The 20,592-nt window shown below is 53.8% G+C and overlaps 6 protein-coding genes across 6 annotated transcripts; 3 read left to right on the top strand and 3 right to left on the bottom strand.

Annotated features, from left to right (window-relative positions):
- Positions 1 to 11: 11 nt before the first annotated feature.
- HD553DRAFT_290691 (mitochondrial inner membrane protein-domain-containing protein) lies at positions 12 to 3,327 on the bottom strand. Its single transcript, XM_046178349.1, has 4 exons — positions 3,230 to 3,327; positions 1,193 to 3,087; positions 405 to 1,116; positions 12 to 335 (listed from the first exon to the last, which is right to left on the bottom strand). Exons 1-4 carry the CDS (start codon positions 3,290 to 3,292, stop codon positions 291 to 293), a joined length of 2,715 nt encoding a protein of 904 aa, XP_046040103.1. The 5' UTR covers positions 3,293 to 3,327; the 3' UTR covers positions 12 to 290.
- Positions 3,328 to 3,392: 65 nt separating this feature from the next.
- Positions 3,393 to 5,599, top strand: HD553DRAFT_6064 (uncharacterized protein). The gene is made up of 5 exons (XM_046184352.1): positions 3,393 to 3,892; positions 3,976 to 4,473; positions 4,558 to 4,895; positions 4,994 to 5,122; positions 5,202 to 5,599. The coding sequence occupies exons 1-5, from the start codon at positions 3,779 to 3,781 to the stop codon at positions 5,287 to 5,289; spliced, it is 1,167 nt and encodes a 388-aa protein (XP_046040102.1). The 5' UTR covers positions 3,393 to 3,778; the 3' UTR covers positions 5,290 to 5,599.
- HD553DRAFT_6041 (uncharacterized protein) lies at positions 5,414 to 11,462 on the bottom strand. The gene is made up of 26 exons (XM_046184351.1): positions 10,775 to 11,462; positions 10,659 to 10,671; positions 10,478 to 10,566; positions 10,324 to 10,344; positions 10,198 to 10,215; positions 10,051 to 10,119; positions 9,844 to 9,971; positions 9,670 to 9,754; positions 9,535 to 9,598; positions 9,438 to 9,469; positions 9,048 to 9,365; positions 8,949 to 8,989; positions 8,724 to 8,885; positions 8,537 to 8,665; positions 8,321 to 8,479; positions 8,172 to 8,256; positions 7,657 to 8,112; positions 7,493 to 7,589; positions 7,318 to 7,431; positions 7,115 to 7,257; positions 6,914 to 7,051; positions 6,581 to 6,849; positions 6,410 to 6,520; positions 6,041 to 6,338; positions 5,660 to 5,975; positions 5,414 to 5,599 (listed from the first exon to the last, which is right to left on the bottom strand). The coding sequence occupies exons 1-26, from the start codon at positions 11,342 to 11,344 to the stop codon at positions 5,529 to 5,531; spliced, it is 3,996 nt and encodes a 1,331-aa protein (XP_046040101.1). The 5' UTR covers positions 11,345 to 11,462; the 3' UTR covers positions 5,414 to 5,528.
- Positions 11,463 to 11,734: 272 nt separating this feature from the next.
- On the top strand, positions 11,735 to 14,316 carry HD553DRAFT_330266 (putative cystathionine gamma-synthase). The gene is made up of 4 exons (XM_046181968.1): positions 11,735 to 11,975; positions 12,050 to 13,071; positions 13,140 to 13,505; positions 13,572 to 14,316. Exons 1-4 carry the CDS (start codon positions 11,787 to 11,789, stop codon positions 14,152 to 14,154), a joined length of 2,160 nt encoding a protein of 719 aa, XP_046040100.1. The 5' UTR covers positions 11,735 to 11,786; the 3' UTR covers positions 14,155 to 14,316.
- HD553DRAFT_346956 (optic atrophy 3 protein-domain-containing protein) lies at positions 14,317 to 15,705 on the top strand. Its single transcript, XM_046183259.1, has 7 exons — positions 14,317 to 14,599; positions 14,665 to 14,711; positions 14,783 to 14,822; positions 14,891 to 14,973; positions 15,049 to 15,126; positions 15,194 to 15,340; positions 15,418 to 15,705. Exons 1-7 carry the CDS (start codon positions 14,564 to 14,566, stop codon positions 15,695 to 15,697), a joined length of 711 nt encoding a protein of 236 aa, XP_046040099.1. The 5' UTR covers positions 14,317 to 14,563; the 3' UTR covers positions 15,698 to 15,705.
- Positions 15,706 to 15,844: 139 nt separating this feature from the next.
- HD553DRAFT_266659 (putative gamma-tubulin complex component 2) lies at positions 15,845 to 19,953 on the bottom strand (the record flags this gene model as incomplete). The annotated part of the gene is made up of 13 exons (XM_046177493.1): positions 15,845 to 15,923; positions 15,989 to 16,185; positions 16,266 to 16,681; positions 16,745 to 17,073; positions 17,136 to 17,228; positions 17,293 to 17,567; positions 17,637 to 17,835; positions 17,903 to 18,258; positions 18,325 to 18,388; positions 18,465 to 18,546; positions 18,651 to 18,750; positions 18,844 to 19,185; positions 19,666 to 19,953. 13 exons carry the CDS (start codon positions 19,951 to 19,953, stop codon positions 15,845 to 15,847), a joined length of 2,820 nt encoding a protein of 939 aa, XP_046040098.1.
- Between the last annotated feature and the right edge of the window lie 639 nt (positions 19,954 to 20,592).

Below are 20,592 nucleotides of genomic sequence, written 5' to 3'. Positions count from 1 at the left end.
TCTACACCTGTCTCGAGAAAGGGCAAGCCGTTGATTTACAGGCGGCCTCATTGCCAGGACCATCCAGGCGAGGGCTAATTCTCGCTCAATAGATCACGGTCGTTCAAGTCTTCCCGCTCGCGATCCATGTATGTATATATGCGCATATCGGTTTCGGAATTCCTCTCGACTCTTGCTTTACGATTCTCTATGGCTTTTGGTCCTTCTCCCTGTTCCGACTCGACGCCCCGTTTACAACATCCTCAGGGTCGCAAATGTAGAACATTCTTCTGATTCGTCCCGTCGTGCACTTACACCAGCAACAGCGATGCCAAAGTGGCTTCCGTAGCCATGACCTGCGCGGGTGGTAATGGGACTTGGGTCAGCTCGTCTCGGAGGGGTTTGAATCAATAATCTTGACTCACCTGAAGCGCCTGCTCGACCTCCAATCGCTTCCTGGCCTCCCTCAACCAATCGCCAGCCAACTTGCCAGCCCAGCCTTGCAACTGGTTGACCTGCCTGGCGGCCCCATCTAGGTCCTTTTCGTTCAACAGATATTCAGCCCTGGCCAAGACGGCACCGACATCGTCTCCCTCAACCCAACCGGCTCGGGGTCGGAACAAGACCTTGCTCAAACCGGCCGAAGCGAGGTGTGACAGGACACCAGCCTCGTGCTCGGCGGGAACAAGCGAGACGGACTGGATCTTGGGTGCCAAGGTAGTGCTGAACCAAGACGAAAGAGCAGGGAACGACTTGATTCCCTCGGTCGCGGCGTGGCTCTGCTCGATCGACTCGATCATGGCAGAAACGAGTTGCCTGCTTTGTTCATCTGAGGCGGAAGAGGCAGCGGCGGTAGCGGCCGTCTTGAGCACCCGAAGCTCATCGTCAAACGCGACGCCGCCCTTGTCCACCTTGGCCTGAACGGCACGGAGTGCAGACCACAGGGTGTGCAGGGAAACGTTGGCGTCGAGCTGGGACGAGTTGTCGAGCGTGATCCTCTCGAGCTGCTTGAACGATGTGGTCAGGTTGTCCAACTTGGACAATCGGCCGCCGCGCTCCTCCTCGACCTGAGCTTTGATCGACCTCAACCATCGTCGCTGGAGCTCAATGCCCTGAGCGATGACCTCTTCACGGAGTCTGAGCAGCCGTTCATGGTAGATCTGGGTCAGCCTCAAACATTTCGACAAGCACGTTCGACCGACCTGTCGCTCACCTCTGCTCGATCCCAACCCGCTGACCCTCCAACTCGCGGTCCAAGACCTTTCTCCATCCCTCTACCAGCTTTTCCCTCTCCTCCTTCCATCCATCCACCATCTGACCCTCTTTGACGGTCCACTCGCTCTCTTTTCGCTTCAACTCAGCCTCGAACTCGTTCTTCTTCTTCTCCGCCAGGTCCTGCAAGGCCGCCTGTTCCTTGTCCTTGAGCGCTTGCATCCTCGAAGACAACGACGACAGGTCCGTCTGAGCTTGAGATAGGACGTGTTGAGGATCGGTCTCGTTGGTCATGCTAGCCTTGGTGGACGAGGTGGGCGAGAGGGAGGAAGCGAGCGAGTCGATCGTGCTCGCCAACTGGGCGATGATGGGTTCCTGCTCGGCCGAGGTGAACTCCGCTACTCGGGGCGCGAGGAGGGGAAGCGTAGGCTTGTTGACAGGGGTACCTTCCGTCTTGGGGTCCGGTCGGACGAGAGGATCCTTGGCGGCATCCGCGGCGGTGTTGGCAGGGGCAGCAGGGGTGGCAACGGCGGCGTCAGGGAGGATGGCCGAGACGTCCTTGCGTTCGTTCCCAGTCTTGGGAATGTAATAGCCTGCAGGAGGCTCGAACCCGAGGGGCAAGGGAGCGCCCGTCCAAGGTTTCTTTCCACCGGCAGCGACGACTTTGTCCTTGGGTCCGGTAGAGGCCTTGACGTCCCTAGGTCGTTGCGTGTCGACCATCTCGGCCTGGACGGCAGGGTCAACGACGGGTCCTCCCTTGTTCCTAGCAAGTGCCTTGACAGCACGTTCGGCCTTGTCAACCTCGCTTTCGACCTTGTCCTCCACCTTGTGCAACGCCTCTCCAGCCTTGCTCTCCGCCCGGTGCAACGCATCGCCAGCCTTGGTCTCGGCCCTGTTCAATGCATCACCAGCCTTGTGCTCAGCCGAGCTCAGCGCATCCTCGGCCTTGCTGACGAGCTCGGTCACACCCTCTGAAAAGGCAGGGACGGTGGGCAACTTGGCGACCAGCTCGTCCGTCTTGCTCTTGACCGCCTCGGCCGCCTTGCCAACTTCAGCCTTGACGTTCTCTACGACCCGGTGAGCCGAATCGGACGTCTTTTCGGCCGCTCGTTTGGCGTCCCGTTTCAGTTCGGCAGACTTGGACTTGGCTTCGGCTTCCACCTTGTCCACCTTGGTCGACACTGGCGACGCTGACGGGGAAGACGAGGGGGTCAACGCGGCCTTGGCCTGTTCGAGCTGTCGAGCGGCCTTGGCCTGAACCTGCTCGATCTTGTCGCTCAAGGCATGGCCAGCCTCCTTGGTCTTGTCCGCAGCGACCTCCTTGGCTTCCTGAGCTCGTTGCGAGACCTTGCGTCCGGCACCCTCAGCCGTCGAAATCGTAGGCACGCCGGCGTTCGAACCGCTACCGGTCACCTTGTCCGACAACCCCTTGGCCCCGCTCGTGATCGATCCCAAGGACAGCTCGTCCCAATCGTTCTCATCCGCAAACTCGACCAGCGACTCGGCGAGCGGGAAGGTCGACGTGAAGAAATCCCTGTACCTGTCCGAGTGGGTCGAGATGAGCGCCGAGGTAGGGTAGAACACCAATGTTCCCAGGGTGAGGTAGATGAGGAACTTTCTGGCCCATCTGGATTTAGGCTTTCCAGCCGGGGGTGGAGGAGGAGGGGGAGGGATCTCGGAAGACGAGTTGGACAATCGGGGGTTCGTCTTGGTGTCGACGACGACGACCGGTTTGGCAGGGATAGGAGCTACTCCTGAGCCGACGGTGGCCGAGTTTGGCGTGGCGGTGGTGGTGGAGACAACGACGGGTCGAGCGTTTCCTGCCGAGAGAGGGGTAGGGGGTTTGGGGGGAAGTCCGGTCGAGGTAGGTCCTGTCGGGGTCTCGATGGCGAAGCGCTGCGGAGTCAACGTCGTATCAGAATTGCAGCCAGATGTGATGTGTAGTATTGCCCGTGTAGAAGAGCAAAAGAAGTCATGTCAGCTTGCGGTTGTTCGGACATGGTCGGACGAGACAGAGAGACAGAGGACGAGGACTCGCCCTGATTGCCTGACGCTGGACGGCGAGCGGACGAGCGCTGATCAACCGAGCTTGCCTGTACATGACGGCGAGAGGGAGTGATCGGGAGGAAGAGTGGATGGAGATGAGAGATGATATGAACAGAGTTGATAGAGGAATAGTAGCAGTTCATGTTCCCGTTTCGAGCGATGACATGCTCCAGGTAGGTGGATGGGGTGATGAAAGCGGACATTGTGCTGTTTCCACCCGCGGACACACATGAGATCTCGTCGATGTCCGTTCACATACAACTCACCTCCCCCCGTCACCATATCCTCAACTTCACTTCGACAGACTATTCAACCACATAACAGACTACTACCAAGTAAAACGTATACCATCAGATCACATAAAACTATCCAGCAAACATGGGTCGAATGGCAGAGATGCAGCGAAAGCTGCTCGAAGTGAGTTCAAGCGGACACGTCCAGTATCGTCCCGCTAGCGTCTACCTCTACTCACAATCTCCCGTACTCGTCTGCCTGTATCATCACTATCATAACTTACTCTTCGTCTCCGGGACTGCAGCAAATGATGGGTCCCGAGGCTATGGGAGTTCAACCGATCAATGTCGATTGGTGGGATCCGAAAGTCTGCAAGAATTTCATCTGCGGGACGTGTCCTCACGACATTTTCGGTAACACCGTTAGTAATCCCTGCGTTCAACTTTCGTGCTTGATTATACAGCGATTCTGTGCTGACTCGGTTAATATCTGTGACCGATGTAGAAAATGGACCTCGGTCCCTGTCCCCGACTGCACAGCGAAAAGGTAGCCAAATCCTACAAAGAAGCCAAGCTCGCGGACCCCCTCGACCCCCGTTTCGCAGCCTTTGAACAGGAATACCAGAACAGCATCTACAACTTCATCGACGACTGTGATCGCAAGATCCGAATCTCGCAGAAGAGGTTGGAAAAGACTCCCGAGGAGAACAAGCGGACGGTGGACCTGATGAAGGAAGTCGGAGAGATCGAGCTCGCCATCCAGGGAAGCACGGACGAGGTGGAAGCGTTGGGAGAGGCCGGGAAGATCGAAGAATCGATGGCCAAGCTCGAAGCGGTCGAAGCTCTCAAGCAGGAAAAGACGGACAAGGAGCGAGAGTTGCAGAGGTTGACCGAGACGGGAGGAGCGTCGGGACACCAGAAATTGAGGGTGTGCGAGACGTGTGGTGCTTATCTGTCCGTCCTGGATTCCGATCGAAGGTTGGCCGATCATTTCGGTGGAAAGGTCAGTTTGGGAGCGGTCCATTCGATGTCATCTTCATGATCGTCAGCTGACTCTTCAATATCTAATTTTTTCGTCGATCCCTAGATGCACTTGGGTTACCACGAACTCCGAAAACTCATCGACCAGTTCAACGAGCAACGTCGTCAAGGTCAAGCCGCCCGGTACGGACCTCCTCCTATCGCCCCCGGCCCCGGAGGACCACCTCCTCCCAGCCACAACAATCTCGCCCCGCCTTCCGGACCGTCCGGTCCTCGAGGCTACGATCAACAACCGCATACCCCCACGCCGCATTCTCACGGATCAGCTAGCGCTGTCAAGGCCGAGTTGCCCTACGATGGAGACTCGATCGTACCTGGCCACGGGGACAAGAGGAAACGAGAGGCTCACGAATTGTCGGATGCTATCCGGGAGAACGAAGAGAGGTGAGTCTCCAAGAGGAGAGTCTCCAAGAGGATCGAGAACGGTGAACACGTGTTTTATGGAAACTTGTCGCTGATGAGGGTTCGGTTTCGGTAATCAGGGACAGGAAGCGACACCGATCGAGGGAGAGGAGCGAGCGGGACAGGTACGAGTCCCGTGGGAGCGACCGTGGTGGTGGTGACGATCGATACGACCGAGAGAGGCGTCATCGTGATCGAAGCCGTGAGAGGTATGTCAATTGGGATTGTCGTTCCCACACAACGAGCTTGAGAGCTGATATGGACATGGTATCGATTGCTGTGATGCAGGAGCCGACGAGATGATGATCGGGATTACCGTCGTTCGGACCGTGATCGAGAGAGGGACAGGGAGAGGGAGTCCAAGAGGGACAGGTAGAGCCATCATCAATAGTTTGTACTCTTCTTCTCGTCTGCGTGTTTTGTGTACATAGTCTCTTCTTCACATCGTACCCCGACGTTTACGGTCGGACGGTGGTATTTGACATGCGTGATGAATCGATACAAAGTGTTGGCAGGGTTACCGAATCCTCGAGGGCAGTGTAGATTAGAGACATGAAAGTCCCTCGGAGTTAGAATATGGGAGATCAGGTGTGGTAGGTAGTATGAGTCGTGTCGTTAGAGCTGCGCTTCGCAGATTTCACAGATCAGAAATCCGGGCTGGTTGATAAAAGTGCATGCAGGACATGCTGAAGTGGCGATTGGATCAGTGGCGATTTCGCAAGTTCACCATGCCTGTTGCCACCTACCTTTCGATTCGGGCACGGTCTCGTCCATCTCCACCTCGGGTGCAGCCTCCGTTGGTTCTTCGCTGCTCGATTCGTCAACGGGCAAGCCATGTAAGAGAGTATTGTGAAATCCGCCAGCAGCTCGCTCCGCTCGTGTCGAAGGTACATGCTCGATGTCGTCCATGTCTCCGTGCATCTCCTCGGCACAGTTCTTGACATAGACAACAGCGTCAAACACGAGACTAGCGCCGGTGATCGTCATCGTGTTATCGTCAATATCGTGGCCATCGTGATGAAGTCGTTGGTAAAAAGCTGGAATATGCCAGGCGTATTCGATCTGAGGGCCAAAAGTCACATCGTTCAGTCGCTGGCGCTACCAGGGAATCGATGACCGCAACTCACCTCCTTTTTCAGGTCGAGCAAAGTCTCGTGCTTGCGCAAAGTAAACGCCTCCTCTTTCACCTTGCTACCTCGATCGATCAACCTGTTCGAGCGGCGCGTTGCCGCCGATGATTCGTTTGCGTCGATCTCGATGGGCGATTTCCTCCGCCCCGACCCGTTTGACTGCTTCTTGACGTCTTGTCGGGGCTCTTCCACTTCCATCGCGTTCTCTTCTGGAGCACTCGGTTCCCCTGGAACTTTTAACCCATCCTCCGCCAGCCTGACCCAGAGTCTGATCTTTTCGGCATTTCCCGTGATCCTGCACAAGATCATCGATTCATAACGCCGTTTAGTCGAGACAACCCGTGAGACGAGCGCTGCGGCGCTTACCGTTCTTGCCAACAAGGCTTGCAGAGTTCCTTGTTGACCACGGGAAGCGCCCCAAACTTCCCGCTTCGAGAAGGGTGAACCGTGATGATTTCGTTGTCCTTCATGGTATACCTGCAGCAACAAGATCAGCTGACCCGAACTGACCCACATGCCAACATTTCGGATACCTACAAGCTTTGCAATTGTTGCCAGTCAGACGGTAAGAGGGTATATAGTATGGTCGATCTTTTGTCCGGGTTGTAGCCAAAGTCGACATTAATTTGACCATGCGCGCATAAGAAGGGCTCGTTGGACAGAGACGGTCGAGGGTTGTGCACCGGATCTTTGACGTAACTCTGCCAATTGCGGAAGAAGGACGTAGGGATGATGTAATTATCAACGTCGTCCACTAGGACGATCCCGTCGCCGTCTTTTTTTCGCAGCACCGTCTTGAGAAGAGCCTGGCACACGCATCATTGGTATAGTTAGTCGGATCACTTGAAATGTGTTCTTCAAAATGCTCACCTGCTCGGTCTCGGCTTGACGGATGTCGCCAGATTTGGCAATTTTGAGTTTCTCTTCTTCTTCACCACATTGTCTACACTCATCGGCTGACGACACTGCGATCGCGTCTGGATCATCGCTTAGCAGAATGGCATGAGCCTGATCATGGAGGGAGAACTTTTAGAGCGCTTATCAGGGGTAGACTTTCTGTCCTCGGCTTACCATGCTATTGACCATCTCACATGATCCACGCTGATCGGGGGTTTTGGCAGCTTGATGCAGGCAATAGATTTCGGCTTTACACCGATCCCACCAATCTTTTCCCTTTTCGTCTTTAAGATCTCGCCATATCTCCTTACGCCAAGCTGTCGATAGCGGGTATCAGCGCCGACTGTGCTATCCAATCATCGACCAGCCTGACTGACCTTTCAGCCACTGTGAAGAAACCAAAAAAGCGACGTCCGTCTGCGACGGTTTCATTTCGCGTGCTGCTTTGAACTCCTGAACTGCGTCCCAATGCACATCATCGTCGTCAAGCCCTGTTCACCCCATGCGGGTTCAGTTTCCTGTATCACATCGGGAAGCAATTGCACCACATACGATTGTACTCTTCGGTTACACAGATTTTGCAGATGTCTTCTTTGCCAAAGTCATAATCGAATATCGCTCCCAAGGCCTTCATCCTATCATGGGCCTCCTTGATAAGAAGATGTTACGGTTCAGCACACGGGGCAGTGAGTCTTTCGTGTCGCAACAACACTTACCTTTGAAATGTAACGCATGTCATAGCCCTTATCCGGGTTCAGTTTGTGGTGGACACAGCGAATCCTCCTATTTGACAGGGCACACCGCAGAGGATCCGAGTCGTCGCTAGGCTCGGTGACTGGGGGCGTTTTATCGTTCTCCTTGGCTCCATCAATCGTCTCCATAGCTGGAGGTTTCATCTCAACTTCGCCATCGTCTACTTGTACCGTTTCATCTTTCACGTCTGAGTTCGCGCTCCTTTCTGGGGGTGGTACCTCCTTCTGTCCATTGGTAACCTCTGCGTCGCCACTTGCCATACCAACCGGTTTTCCGTTGATCTGCTCTTCTTCGTTCATAACCAGATCAATCCGCGAATCTACCCGCTGTTGCGATGCTTTTGGTATCACGTCTGGTCTCTCGATCAATCCTCGTTCAACCCAATTGACTAAAGTTTTGAGGTAGACGAAGCGGCCGTCCTTTCGAACAAAAGTTTAGCCACATGGCGAGAAACAGTGATCCGAAGCTCGACACCTACCTCTTCTGCCTCAACATCCCAAGTAGATACAATATCAATCTTAGCTTGTTTGATGCGGTCGAATTCGGCGGCAAGCGCTGCCTGTCTGTAGTATAATTGTCAGCTGGACGGGTAAGGTGTACCGGCACTAGTCGACCTGCCAGACACACTTTTTCTCGAATGCCTCTCCGTCAGCCTCCCAAGCGAGGTTCTGAGCTTCAATCTGTTCAACAGTCCGCTTCGCTGGTATTGAGACAGGATTGTGTTCCGTATCATCATCGCTTGCCAGGCCATAAACAAGCATATATGCCTGTTGGCTTTTATGTAATCTGAGAGTTTATGATTCAGCAAGAATCCTGCTTTGGGCCGAGCATGCGCCGACTCACTGAGCTGGAACCTCGGCTGTCGTGCTCTTTTGTCTTGATCGGCTCCCGATCACGATCACTTCGTCATCTCGACTTTTGCTCCTGCGAGCGTGGTTCTTTGGAAGAGGGCGTTTGCCGTTTGTTGCGCCGCTATCATGCTCACACATTGTTAGAATCGCAATACTCAAACGCCATAAGCTTGGCTGACCTCTTCAGATTGAGCTCGTCCGCGTCATCGTCATCCTCGATCGGATCGTCAATCAGGATCGCTTCGTTACTAGTCGTGCCGTTGCCTTGCATTACTGGAAGAGTCGTCATCGGTCGTATCTTGGTAGTCGTCTCGTCGTCACAAAGAATCCATTGTTGTGCTCTGAGGCGCGTGAGAGGTTAGGCAAGGCATTCACATATAGGTGTCAGTCCGGCTTCGGCTCACTCGCTATCGTAAACCTTGGCCACAAAGTGACCATGGTGCGCCTGCATGATTGACAGTCAGAATCGAGACGACATCCACCGAACCCCGATTGATACTCACGCTCGTTCCCTTGTGTTCAATCACACCTTTCAGCTCGTACCAAAGCTCTTTCCCCTCCGTATCGCTCATATACGGTCTCATATTGATTCTCGGCGGGAATTTGATCGTCGTCTTGCTCTTCTTCCTATCAAACGTCTTGGGATCGAAGGCGAAGCGTAGCAAGCTAAAATTCAAGGTAGGCGGTACCGAGTCGATCTGAACGGATCGTCGGGCGTCCCGAAGTTGGTCGCAACGCGAACATCGGTATTGGTTGTCTCCGTCTAGCGTTTCGGCCTCCAGTGACTTTTGCAAGCGGTTGATCAGGCTTGATTCGGAACCCTGTGTAGTCGCACACAATCTTAGCCGTCACTTACAGCGTTGTATCGACAGGGAAAGCAGAGTAGTACTTACCTCCATGCTGATCTCCAGCTCAAGGAAGTTCTCTGCATAATCAAACGTCATCAGATCTCACGCTCCACACACAACAAGATCATTCCCCCCGACTTACCCGGTCGTTCACTGACATAGCCACAAGTCATACACTCTGTCCTATACTTCAACTTGCCCTCAAACTACAACAATCTCCGTCCAACTCCGCTCAGCAATGTCTCTCCGGTAGATAGGACACTACAGATCGACATACCTGGTCATTGATGACAGACTTGACTTTTGCATCTTCATTCTTGCTAAACTCGGTTTGCAACAATGCCATGAACAATTTCGAAAACCTGTCCACACGCACATGCCGTCAGAACGCTTTCGACTAGACGACCATGGAGGGAAAGCAGATATGCTCTTTCCCATACCCCGAACTCACTCGCTAGCATCTTGTTGATCCCCCTTTTCCAACCTCAAAGCCTCGACCAGCCCAGCTGGGTCGAACACAGACCGAGCGGATTTCTGCAAGCCCGTGAAGGTGAGTGCGAGTTGAAAGCAAGGGCTAGTCTGTATGCGTTTCAAGAGGCGAAAGCGGTGTCAGCGAATTGCGTTTCCTCAAACGGGCAGGAGATAAGTGAAGACTCACGCTAGGCATTTTCGGGTCCGTGGCACATGCATAGACGGCCGCTCTGAACGGCAAGATCCTGTACCATAGCTGCATCCATTGGTGTTCTGTTCAGCCATCATCCGGAACTAGACCCGTCCTCACTGGACCGCCAAATTCAAGGCTTACCTGAAGGAAAGCGTTCGCCTATACAGAATGGCATTTCCGAAGCAAAGCAGGCATTGATCAGCCAAAGTGCAATTTCGATATGGCTTGATGGCCTGGCCTCGAAACTGAACTGCTTAGATTACTCACGTAACAAGTCGCCCCCAAATTCTATCGAATTCAGAAAGGAGATCCGAAAGGAGATGGTGGACGAAAAGAAACATGATATTTGCGAACATCAGCTTTACATACAAAGGACATTGCATCATACCTCATCATCACCAGCTCAAGAGGCCGAACTCACTCTCAATCCAACCGGCAAAACCGGATCCCGCTGTTCCAGTCCCGGGTTTGGACCGAGTTTATGAAGCCGGAAGAAGGTTTCTTTGGCAGCTGCGAATCAGTATGACAAGGCGTAAAGCGAAAAAGAAGATCAGCTTGGGATGTTGGTGGTCGTGTAGCTCTGTTCATAAGGGAGGACTTGCCGGGATCTAACCACTACAGTGAACACCGAAAAGAAAAGAATCATAGAGGACCAAGGAGGATCAGATTCCGTCATCTTGTCCTCGTCCTTGTCCAGCCCGACCTCAGCTGGACTTGCCTGTTTTCCTCCAACAGAATTCAAGCACAACAAGTTTCCTTTGCACCAATTGGTCGTACAAGGGGGCCCTACTGCTCCGTTCTTCGAGGCGGAGTTGATTTTGGTCCTCTTTCTCAACGATGATGCCGTAAGAGCAGGTGCAGAGTTGGTAGTGGTGGCATTGGTGGTGGGGGACTTCCGTGTTCCACCTCGGCTAGCTCCGCCTCGACCTCGGGAAGAGAATGCTGTTCGTTTCCTCGTGGTTTGGAATCGTACTTTCAGTTCACCGTCTTCCGCATCGATGTCGATCACTTCCACTTCCTGGGCCTTCCCGTCTTCCTTCTTCCCCTTTTCTTGTTCATCCTCGTCATCCTCGATCTCATCCTCATCTTCGTCGTCATCCCCCCTCCGAGCTCTTTCCAACTCCAAAGCCACTGCGACCTTGTTCTCACACCTCCTCCCGCTCCTCAGTCCCAACGCCCGTTCGAGGTGTTCCTGCGTGAGATCCCTGTCGAGCGAGTCTATCTCGGGCGTCCACGTCCAGTCCGCTCCAGGACGAGGTACGCTAGGACCCCGTTTGGCAGGTGCCATATCTAGGCGGATCCTCGGCTTTTTATGACCAGGGTGATCTTACAACCAGATCGACGAGCTGAGAAGTAATGTCAAGGGCTTAAAAAGGTAGTAGTGAATAGTGAACTCTACAGGCAGGATGGAAAGGGGGTGATGAGGATTATGAGAGGGGAGATGCTTGGAATATGAAGTGTTCGAACGTCGGTCAACTCCTGACTTCGGAAGCATTTCGGTGCATTTACGTGATTAATTCCGGGCCAAGCCATTTCACGGACACAATGCAATTATCTGATGTCCGTGTTCATCTCCCCGGTAGCCGAGGTGGTCGATCGGGTCGGGCGAGTCGCGAGTCGTTGTGTGGCAAGTCATACGAGTGCGCACGACTATCTCATAAGAAGGTTGGAAAGAGTCGTTTTCATCACAACATCAAAGACCCTAGAGTCGATCCCTAGACACCACCATCATGATAGCCACGGCTACTGCTCCATCATGTCCCTTGGGCAGCGCCATCCCGGCCATGGTCCCCCACGCCATCTCGGTCTCGCTGCCGACCTGGCAAGACGTGATCGGTTACGAGGAAGGCGAGAAACGGGTCGTCGAGACCATGCAGACGGGGTACCCCAGGTTCTTCGTGCATCGTAGCATCCAAAAGGTAGGTCTTTCGAGCTAGTTTGCAACTGGTGGTCGCCTGACAGCTGACACCAAATATCTGAAACTTGATGACAGCTCGCAGGAATCTGTCTCCAGAAATTCGGTCTTCCAGACGAACTCTGCACCCTCCTCCCCACACCCAAAGTCGCTCAAGCAGCTCGGTCTTTCCTCCTGTCTCGTGAACCTCCAGCTCCATCCCGGATCGTCGAGTTCGTCATCTGCCCATCTACCGCCTCTCTAGTTCAGCCGGGCGAAGAAGACGCCGTCGGTGGCGTAGACTGCATCGAGCTTCAGATCTTGCTCTACAACAAACAATTCCAGCCGGTGGCTAAGCAGTTCTGGCAACATTCGGGAGATGGGATCTCGTCAAGGACGGCAGAGAGGGGATTGGCTTTCCTTGGTGAAGGACCTGCTGGACCGCTCGGACCCCCTGCACCGGTAGAAAAGGAGGTCCTTGAGAACACCAACAACGGTAGTGCGGACGATCCGAGCGTCTCCCCAACGTCCAGTTCGGCCATCTTGCCTGGTACGGGGAAACAATCGTACTCGAGGAACCGACATTATTCTCGGAGCAAGAGCGCCTTGCCGTTGGCCTTGTCAAGACCGGCTTCGACGAGCGGGACGACCAGGACGGGGACGACATCCTTGACCCCGTCGACGCCTATCACTCCCGGAGTCGCCCCCAACAGCGCCAGCTCTACAACCGGTTCTGCCCGTCGACCGAATGCGAAGGACGACGACCTCGCTGAGGACCTGGACGATCTGTCGTTGGACCACTCTACATTTTTGGAAGAACGATACGGCCGAAACCTCCCTCTGGCATCTTCGAAGCTGGCCAAGCTCGCTCTCCGTCGTCGAATCGCGGGTACCCTCTTGCCTCACGAAAAGCCCGCCAAGAGCGGTGCGGGAGCTTTGAACGAAGTGCCCCGTGGTTCCGGGATGAGCGATGGAAAGGTGATCGATTCGGGAAACAAGGTGGACGAGGACGATGTCTATCTGTACCCGACGGGGATGAGCGCGATTTGGCATGCTCATCAGTTGGCCATGGCGTGGAAGGAGAGGAAAGATGGGGCACCGGGAAAGAGCGTCTGTTTCGGGTGAGTCGGAGGGCGTTTCTTGTAAAGCTAGTGGTAGCCGTCGGATCGCTGATATCATCTTGCTTCAGATTCCCTTACACGGACACGCTCAAGATCTTGCAGAAATGGGGTCCTGGGTGTCATTTCTTCGGACACGGGACTACGCCCGATCTGCACGCCCTGTCTGACCTTTTGGACAACATTCGGGCTTCCAAAGGTACCCCAGAGGAACAACACCCGATCACGGCCTTGTTCTGCGAGTTCCCTTCGAACCCGCTGCTCAGGTCGGCTGATCTGAAAGAGTTGAGGAGGTTGGCGGACGAGCACGAGTTTGTGATCGTCGTGGATGAGACCGTGGGGAACTTTGTCAATGTCGAGGTGGCCAGTTGGACGGACATCGTGGTTAGCAGTTTGACCAAGGTGTTCAGCGGGGAGACCAATGTCATGGGTGGAAGGTGAGTTCATGTCGCATCGCCGGCCGAGATGGTCGGGTCGTGCTGACGAAACCCCTCACTCCGCAGCCTGGTGTTGACGCCGCATTCCAAGTTTTACGCCGACCTCAAGTCTACCCAGGAGGACAGGTACGAGGACCACTATTTCCCCGAAGACGCCATCTACATGGAACGAAATTCGAGAGACTTCCGTCATCGAATCTCGATAATCAACGACAACGCTTACGACCTGACCGAGTTGCTCGTCAGCAAGTCCCAGATGGACGCTACCAGTTCGTCGAATAGCGTACTCAAACGGGTGTATTACCCTCGATATGTTACCCCGGAAAACTATGGAATCGCCCAGCGACTCCCCACCACCGGCAAGGGTGGTTACGGGGGTCTGTTTTCCCTGACGTTTACCACTCAGGAGGCCTCCAAGGCGTTCTTCGACGCGCTCGAATGCCACAAGGGACCGAGTTTGGGTACCAACTTTACTCTGGCCTGCCCGTACACCCTTTTGGCGCACTACCTCGAGCTCGATTGGGCCAACGATTTCGGCGTGGAATCAGGTCTCGTCAGGGTGAGCGTCGGGTTGGAGGAGATCGAGGGGCTCAAGGCGGCCTTTTTGCGAGCGTTGGACGCTGCGCAAAAGACGGTCAAGGCCGACTAGATGCGGGTTGGATTTTCGGGCATAACAGGGGGGATGAGACGAAAGCCCAAGGGCTAAGGGATCGATACATATACATACAAGACGAAAAGCAGCAAGTTGTATTCAACATTCCTTTTGTAAGACTAGCATATCCATCCAACATGGAACGTATAGAGAACGATGTGAATCGCTCGCTAGGGACGATATCGATCGACGGCTATGACCGGAATGTTCCCCTCGTTGTGTGCCGCCGGTGCTCGCGTCATTCTCCTTTGTTGCCGAAGTCGTTGGTCGTCGTCGGCACAAGGTCAGGATCAACTCGGCCTCGAGGTCTCATTTCCGACCTGTCAAAGCTTGACCCGAAGATACTAATTAGAACAGAAAAATATAGACCGAGGGATTCTGACGCATAGAACTATTTCTTCCGATCATGGCCACCGTCAAGCTGGCTTCGCTGGCCATCCGAGTAAGTCGAACACCGAGGTAGAGGTATGAATTGTAGTCTGACCTTCAGGTGATTGTCGCGAGCAGACGGCCGCCAAACCCGTAGCCAGCTGGCTCAAATCACAAGCTACTCAGTGAGTTCTGGATCTTACAAGCTGAATCTACTAGACTGTTCTGAGCTGTTCTATCATGCGGGTATTCTTAGGCATGAACGGTTTCGGACATTCTGTATTAATTGGGCTCAGGCAAGTTCGCTATATCTTATTGTCAACCGGAGGTTTCTCAGAGCTGATGAATCGGTCGGCGTAAACAGAGGATGCACCGAATGGAAGCTCGGATGCGCTTGGGACTATACAACGCCCCTCTGGGGGATATCAAACCGTTGAATGAGACTCGGTATGTATCACTGGATCACTGCTCGTCTTCTCGTTCATCCCCGCTGCAAGCTCAACCCTAGACTTCTGACTATAGCGCCATACAAAACGGAGCAAATAATCTAGCAGAGGTCTTCCTCTTTGGGGTAGCAGCAACCTTGATCTTGGGAGAGACGTGAGTCTCCCCTCTTATCTTTGTCTGCGAGCAATGTTCGTTGACCAGACGCCCGGACGCCGACCAGATATCGAGGATCAAGAAAAGTCGCCAATAGACGAGACACGGTAGATGACAAACTGGATGACTTGCGGGAAGACATAGAACGTCTGCAGAAGCGTTGGCAAGAGGAAGAGATCGAGCTCGAGCGGAGAGCTAATGAGGCTGAAAAGAGGTGAGTCAAAAAACATGTCGTCTTGTGTCCGGCTTGATACATGGTCTGACTCACGTTGCCGCGAACTGCCTTGACAGGAACGCGGAACTTCAGAGCATCATTCAAGCAGTCGTTGATGCCGGAACACGGAACGGATGGTTGGCCGGACATTTGACAGTAGGATCCGGTGATGGGGTCGACAACGGGAACTCGTCGAAACAGTCCATCACACGGACATTGCCGGTGCTCGACCTGACGGCATGGGAGACCACACCGAAGGCACCCGCAACGAACAATCTCTTGTCGTCGGAATCTCAGCATGTAATCGCGTCTGATCTGAATAGCAAGCCACAGAGCGAAACAACGTCAATAGCATAATCATTATACCCTCGGAATATCGGCGGGCAAGCAGCAAGCCTTCGTTAGCCCTCGATGGGGAGGCAGACATTTTGGCTATATCAAAAGTACAAAGTCAAAGCCAAACCTGGGAGCTGAAATCGAAACTGAGGTCGGGACAGGGAAAGTCTATTTGCCGTCTTGATCGTGTAATGGGGTTAGTCTAACAACCAGAGCCAGGAGGGCGGGTTGCTCCGAGCTCGCCATACTGTGAAGGATACCGGAACTCAGTACAGGCTCGAAAGTCCGGTTCCCAAGCCATTCGAGACTTACAATGTCACAATGTCCAGATGTGCTGAACTGAAGTGCCGGAAATGGCGATCGAATTGATTGAATAGAGCCCATCGTTGGGCAATTCTTCCCTCGGTCGACTCTTCGCTCGGGTCCGCATTGAACAAGTTCAAGATCTTTGTGAAGAAGGTATGATGGGTAATAAAGCCGGATATGATATCGACGATTTTCAGTGTGCCCTGCAAGAACGGAGTCAGGTTAAGTCAGTCCCTCAAGTAAAATCCGCGCAACCGGGTCGTAATGAGTCGAAGTGACGTACAGAAATCAACTTTCCTTCCGTCAATGTGCATTCTTTTAGACAAGTGTCCAGATATTCGACGTGGTCCCGAAGCAGTTGATCGATGGTGGACACCTTTGATAATTTGTCCTCGAGCTTTTTCCATCTAGTCTCGAGGACGTCTCCTGTGACGTACGCAAGCATGTGCTGTACCCATTGCATCATTTGGGCGCGCAGTACGAAGATACGTCGCTTGTACCGTTCTATGTCGGACGATCCGGTGGACTTTCGCCAGATCGGAGTCTTGTGTTCTGACCAGAGGTTGGCGAGCGAGAATTCAAGGTACCGGAGGTTCAGAAGGAAGCGGAAGATGAACTGATACCGAGTGATGGTCTTGCGGGAAATGACCAAGGACAAGGGGAACTGGACATCGAAATCTAAGGACAAGGCCTCGATCGCTGTGAAATTAGGGACAAGTCAGCTCGGCCACAAGGATATCCTAGCGCTTACAGTCGACATACTGGTAATCGGCTTGTCCTTCTCTTTGATCTTGTCGACCTTGTTCTCTGTAGGCACATTGATGGCGGCGAGGATTCCCTCGCCAGCTTTTTTCGAAGCGATCCCTAACAGATGGTCGTATAATCGTTGGTCTGATAGGACTGCGCGCAACTGTTCTTTATGAGGATCCGTCGAGCTGGCACTGCCCGGGTTGCTAACGGCCATGTATAGCAATGACTGGATTTTGGTCATTGATGCATGACTCGCGGTCTTTTTTAGCTCGGCGTGGGCGTTGTCGAAGAATTGATTGAGAAATTCTGACTGGTCCAGGAAGAAAAAGTGCTTCATCGATCTGGTATTGATAAGACCTGTCAGAGCACGATCGAGATTTTGTTCGAGGGGAGCGGAACTGACTTGAGATTGGTGATTAGTTGCTTATCACGCAGTATTAGATCGAGCAATGTCTTGTTTGAATGGAAGTACGCCGTTTCTATCCGTTGGTAGAATCTGCGCGGGAAGAGATCTCAGTATCTCGACGATAACAAGCAGGCCGATGATCGACCGCACGTACTTGGGTTGATCCATTCTGATCAAGGCGCCTTCCGCATGAGCCGCCACGATATTGTCCTGCGCCTCCCAGTCCGCAATTTCGATCCCACATTCCTTGATTACGTTCAGGTATTTCCCAGCTAGCAATATCTTGAATTTCCATGGTTCCAAGAAGGGAGGTATGCATTCCCCGCCGGGAAGTCGATTCGTTCCTGGTCGACAAACCGGTACGAAAGCTTGCGCCGGAGCGTCGCTGTACGACTTCACCAAATTCGCTAAACTCGAGCCATCACGAAGCTGGAAAATGGCGGTATACATCAGATCAGTCATCAATCCATACGAGAAACCTGAGGCCTCGATACTAACAGTATACCTCTGTTCCCAATAGTCCTCTGAATAGTCGTACACAAGTTGACCCTTGTTTATTCGCGGATCCTCCTTGATGAGAAACTCGCCATAAGGGTCTTTGAGCGTCCCTGTCGTGATCCACTTGATCAAGATCCGCGCGTAAGGCTGCGAAGCGTGCAGCAGGACCGATGAGTACAGCGAGTGCGCTGCGGGGTCTCTGAGATTGGCAAAGGGAATCAGCCGCCGAAGAGAATTTACTAATAGGAAACAAACGTCTGACCCACCCGCTCGTCGCCGCCGCGCGTTCCAAGATCACGCCCAAAACCTCTCCGCCCATGATGTTCCCACTGGCCGCCTCTCTCGCCAACTGTTTCTTGCTAGCCATTCCCAACTGTTGTAGATCCAATCCTAGCTCGGCAGCCAAGTCCCGCATATCCTCATTGCCATCACCTTGCTCGCTCTCCTCGTCACCAGAGTCTGGAAATTCGGGAAAGGGATCGTTGTCCAGCGCGAGACATAGCGCGTACAATAGGGAGAGGATGTGCAAGGTCGGGTGGAGATGGCGGAAGGCGGATTGAAGAGTGAAGTCAGGCGAGGTCAGATAGAGAGATTCGAGCTTGGCCGTAAGGATGTGGTAGTCCTAGTGTCCGTCGCCGGGATGCGATTAGCAAACTTTTTGTAGGATATAACGGTCTTGCCGGCTCACTCGCAAGACCCCACGGATTCCGCTCGCAAGAGCATGGTTCACCATCCCATATGCTGTGTCGTTCCTGCCAAGCCCATAAGTAGTATCACAATTAGCTTCGGGGCAGTATGGCAAGATACGAAGAGAGTCGCAGCACCTACCGCAGGTCCAAAAACGCGGTGACCGCCGTGAAAAACGTCGCTAAAGGCAAGATCTTTTCGACCATATTCCTGAGCGAGCGATCTACACCGAAAACGGTTTCAACACGGTCGAATCATGTCGTTATCGTGTCAGCGACACGTCCTGAACCGAAACTAATCAAGGTCTCTGGACGAAATGCAGCTCACCGAGTGACGGATCGATCTTCCACCTGACCCCCCTCAGGCGCTGAACCTCGTCCGTATGATCGTAATCTGGTGCAAAGGTGATCAACTCGCCCTGGACTCCCTGTTTTTCCATTCTATGTGATCAGTAAAATAGCTCGGGGACTTCCAGCCCCTGCACCAGACAGGTGCAGGCGACAGCTGAGACGAGACTTACCTGGAGAACGAACCGTAGATCCTCGCATACCCAGGCTTCCTGGACGACAAGCGGGACTCCATCCAACTTCCGTTCTTCCATCGCCACTACTGCTCCCGATCCCAATCCTGATCCTGGTCTCGCTCCGTGTCCATTGATGTTCCTCCCATATCTACCGTGTCCCGTGAGCGGTGGTGCACCACCACTTCCGACGTCGTCTTGGTCATCGATCTCGGTCGATCCCGTCCGAGGATGCTGCCCATGCCCTTGAGCTCGAGCGTGAACCGACGAATATCTGTCCGGGGCATCCGCTCGTTGTTTGCCCTTGTCTGCCGTCGAGCTCGATGCGGCAGGCAAATGTCTCTCTGCTCGGGAAGTCGGTCGAGATGACGAGGGACCGACGTTCCTAACCCCCGACGTTGAAGGTACCGTTCCATCTTCTTTCTCCTTCTCCCTGCCTGCTGCTGAAGTGTTGGCTCCGGAGCCCGTACCGTTCGCCCGAGCAAGGGGAAACGTCGCGCTCGTAGCCGAAGAAGACGAAGCGTGCCTCTTCGACTCCTTTCCTTCCGGACCCACTATCACCGTGGTTGTAGTGCTTCCCGTCGTCCTGACGCCTTCCTGAGTGATTACCTCTCGAAGTTCTCGGGGACGTTCTCGCTCTCGTTGAATCTTTTCCGAGGTGATAGTCGATGTAGACGAGACATTCCTCGATTGTCTCCCTTCCGCCAGATCCTGAGCCTTGGGCTCTTTGGGAGGTACAGGTTTACGAATCCCGACGCCCGAATTGACACGAGATCCGAGCGGTCTTGATTTGAATGTCGCTTCTTCCCTATTGTACGAGACGTCCGGGTCCACCTCGTCCTCCCCGTGTCCAAGATCCAAGCCGGTACCCCCTGCTTCCAACTCGGCCCTCACCACCTCCTTAGGGATCTTTCGTACGCTAGCCAGGTTTTGTACGATCTGCGCAAACTCGTGTTCTCCCTGTAGCTTGTCACGGGATTGATGTTTCGGTCGAGGGGTGAAGGGGACGGTGACGGTCGTTTGCGTTTGTGTATGGATTGGTGGAGGAGCCCGGCTCGAGGTAGAGGTTGGCGGGCGATGAGAGCTCGCGGATGAGGACGGACGAGACATCCCGGGCGAGTCTAACTAGGACTAAACACTCGAACTGAGACAGCGCCGGTCGTACTGAATGAGGAAGGAAGCAAGATAGGTAGTCGATCGTATGAACTGATCAGACATCAAACATCACAGTCGAGGTTCAACCTTGCGATCCGAGGTGTTTGTTGACATTTCAGACGGCGTGATTAGCAAAAGGCGACGCGCGCGCAAATCGGGCAAAAAAGGTCAGAAGTATGACGACCTGCGCATTCGACCGGACGACCTGCGCATTCGACCGGACGACCTTTCATGGCCCCGACCTACTTACCGTGACCTCTAAAAAGAGAGGCCATACACAGACCCTTCTGATCGCAAAAAGCACCCTTGCGGATCGCTTTCCCCTCGTATCCTTGTGGCTGCGGGATTACCAGCTACGCTGATTACCACGACTTACTGTTCACCCCGCTTCGCCGCCAGTCAAGGCCGGCCAAGAAGGTGGACATTGAAGGCCCTTCCTCATTACGCCCCTTTCGACCACTGTACCAGTGCGTCTTCCCTGTTGGACGCGCGTAACTCAAATTTCAAGGGTTTGTACGATACGCGTCGCCCTTTCCCCTGTTGCTTCGGGTCCCGGGCATCGGAAGCTTTCTACGAGTACGTAAGCTCGCCTAC

The sequence above is a fragment of the Filobasidium floriforme genome (genome assembly GCF_021052385.1).
Source record: "Filobasidium floriforme strain CBS 6241 chromosome Unknown HD553scaffold_1, whole genome shotgun sequence".
In the NCBI taxonomy this organism is placed as follows: domain Eukaryota; kingdom Fungi; phylum Basidiomycota; class Tremellomycetes; order Filobasidiales; family Filobasidiaceae; genus Filobasidium; species Filobasidium floriforme.
The sequence above is the reverse complement of the archived record's forward strand: the minus strand, read 5'-3'. Positions and strand labels throughout refer to the sequence as shown.

What these genes read in the sequence shown, in the direction of transcription:
- HD553DRAFT_330266 (XM_046181968.1), top strand. Translation starts at nt 11,787, where the DNA reads ATGATAGCCACGGCTACTGCTCCATCATGTCCCTTGGGCAGCGCCATC. An exon ending in GGAAAGAGCGTCTGTTTCGG is followed by an intron (nt 13,072 to 13,139) that starts GTGAGTCGGAGG and finishes ATCTTGCTTCAG; the next exon opens with ATTCCCTTACACGGACACGC. An exon ending in ACCAATGTCATGGGTGGAAG is followed by an intron (nt 13,506 to 13,571) that starts GTGAGTTCATGT and finishes CTCACTCCGCAG; the next exon opens with CCTGGTGTTGACGCCGCATT.
- HD553DRAFT_290691 (XM_046178349.1), bottom strand. Translation starts at nt 3,292, where the DNA reads ATGTACAGGCAAGCTCGGTTGATCAGCGCTCGTCCGCTCGCCGTCCAG. An exon ending in CGGGTTGGGATCGAGCAGAG is followed by an intron (nt 1,117 to 1,192) that starts GTGAGCGACAGG and finishes ACGGCTGCTCAG; the next exon opens with ACTCCGTGAAGAGGTCATCG. An exon ending in AGGTCGAGCAGGCGCTTCAG is followed by an intron (nt 336 to 404) that starts GTGAGTCAAGAT and finishes CCACCCGCGCAG; the next exon opens with GTCATGGCTACGGAAGCCAC.
- HD553DRAFT_6041 (XM_046184351.1), bottom strand. Translation starts at nt 11,344, where the DNA reads ATGGCACCTGCCAAACGGGGTCCTAGCGTACCTCGTCCTGGAGCGGAC. An exon ending in ACATGCGTTACATTTCAAAG is followed by an intron (nt 7,590 to 7,656) that starts GTAAGTGTTGTT and finishes CTTCTTATCAAG; the next exon opens with GAGGCCCATGATAGGATGAA. An exon ending in AAGCCTTGTTGGCAAGAACG is followed by an intron (nt 6,339 to 6,409) that starts GTAAGCGCCGCA and finishes GATCTTGTGCAG; the next exon opens with GATCACGGGAAATGCCGAAA.
- HD553DRAFT_6064 (XM_046184352.1), top strand. Translation starts at nt 3,779, where the DNA reads ATGATGGGTCCCGAGGCTATGGGAGTTCAACCGATCAATGTCGATTGG. An exon ending in CCGATCATTTCGGTGGAAAG is followed by an intron (nt 4,474 to 4,557) that starts GTCAGTTTGGGA and finishes GTCGATCCCTAG; the next exon opens with ATGCACTTGGGTTACCACGA. An exon ending in ATCCGGGAGAACGAAGAGAG is followed by an intron (nt 4,896 to 4,993) that starts GTGAGTCTCCAA and finishes TTCGGTAATCAG; the next exon opens with GGACAGGAAGCGACACCGAT.
- HD553DRAFT_346956 (XM_046183259.1), top strand. Translation starts at nt 14,564, where the DNA reads ATGGCCACCGTCAAGCTGGCTTCGCTGGCCATCCGA. An exon ending in TCTGTATTAATTGGGCTCAG is followed by an intron (nt 14,823 to 14,890) that starts GCAAGTTCGCTA and finishes CGGCGTAAACAG; the next exon opens with AGGATGCACCGAATGGAAGC. An exon ending in AAACCGTTGAATGAGACTCG is followed by an intron (nt 14,974 to 15,048) that starts GTATGTATCACT and finishes TTCTGACTATAG; the next exon opens with CGCCATACAAAACGGAGCAA.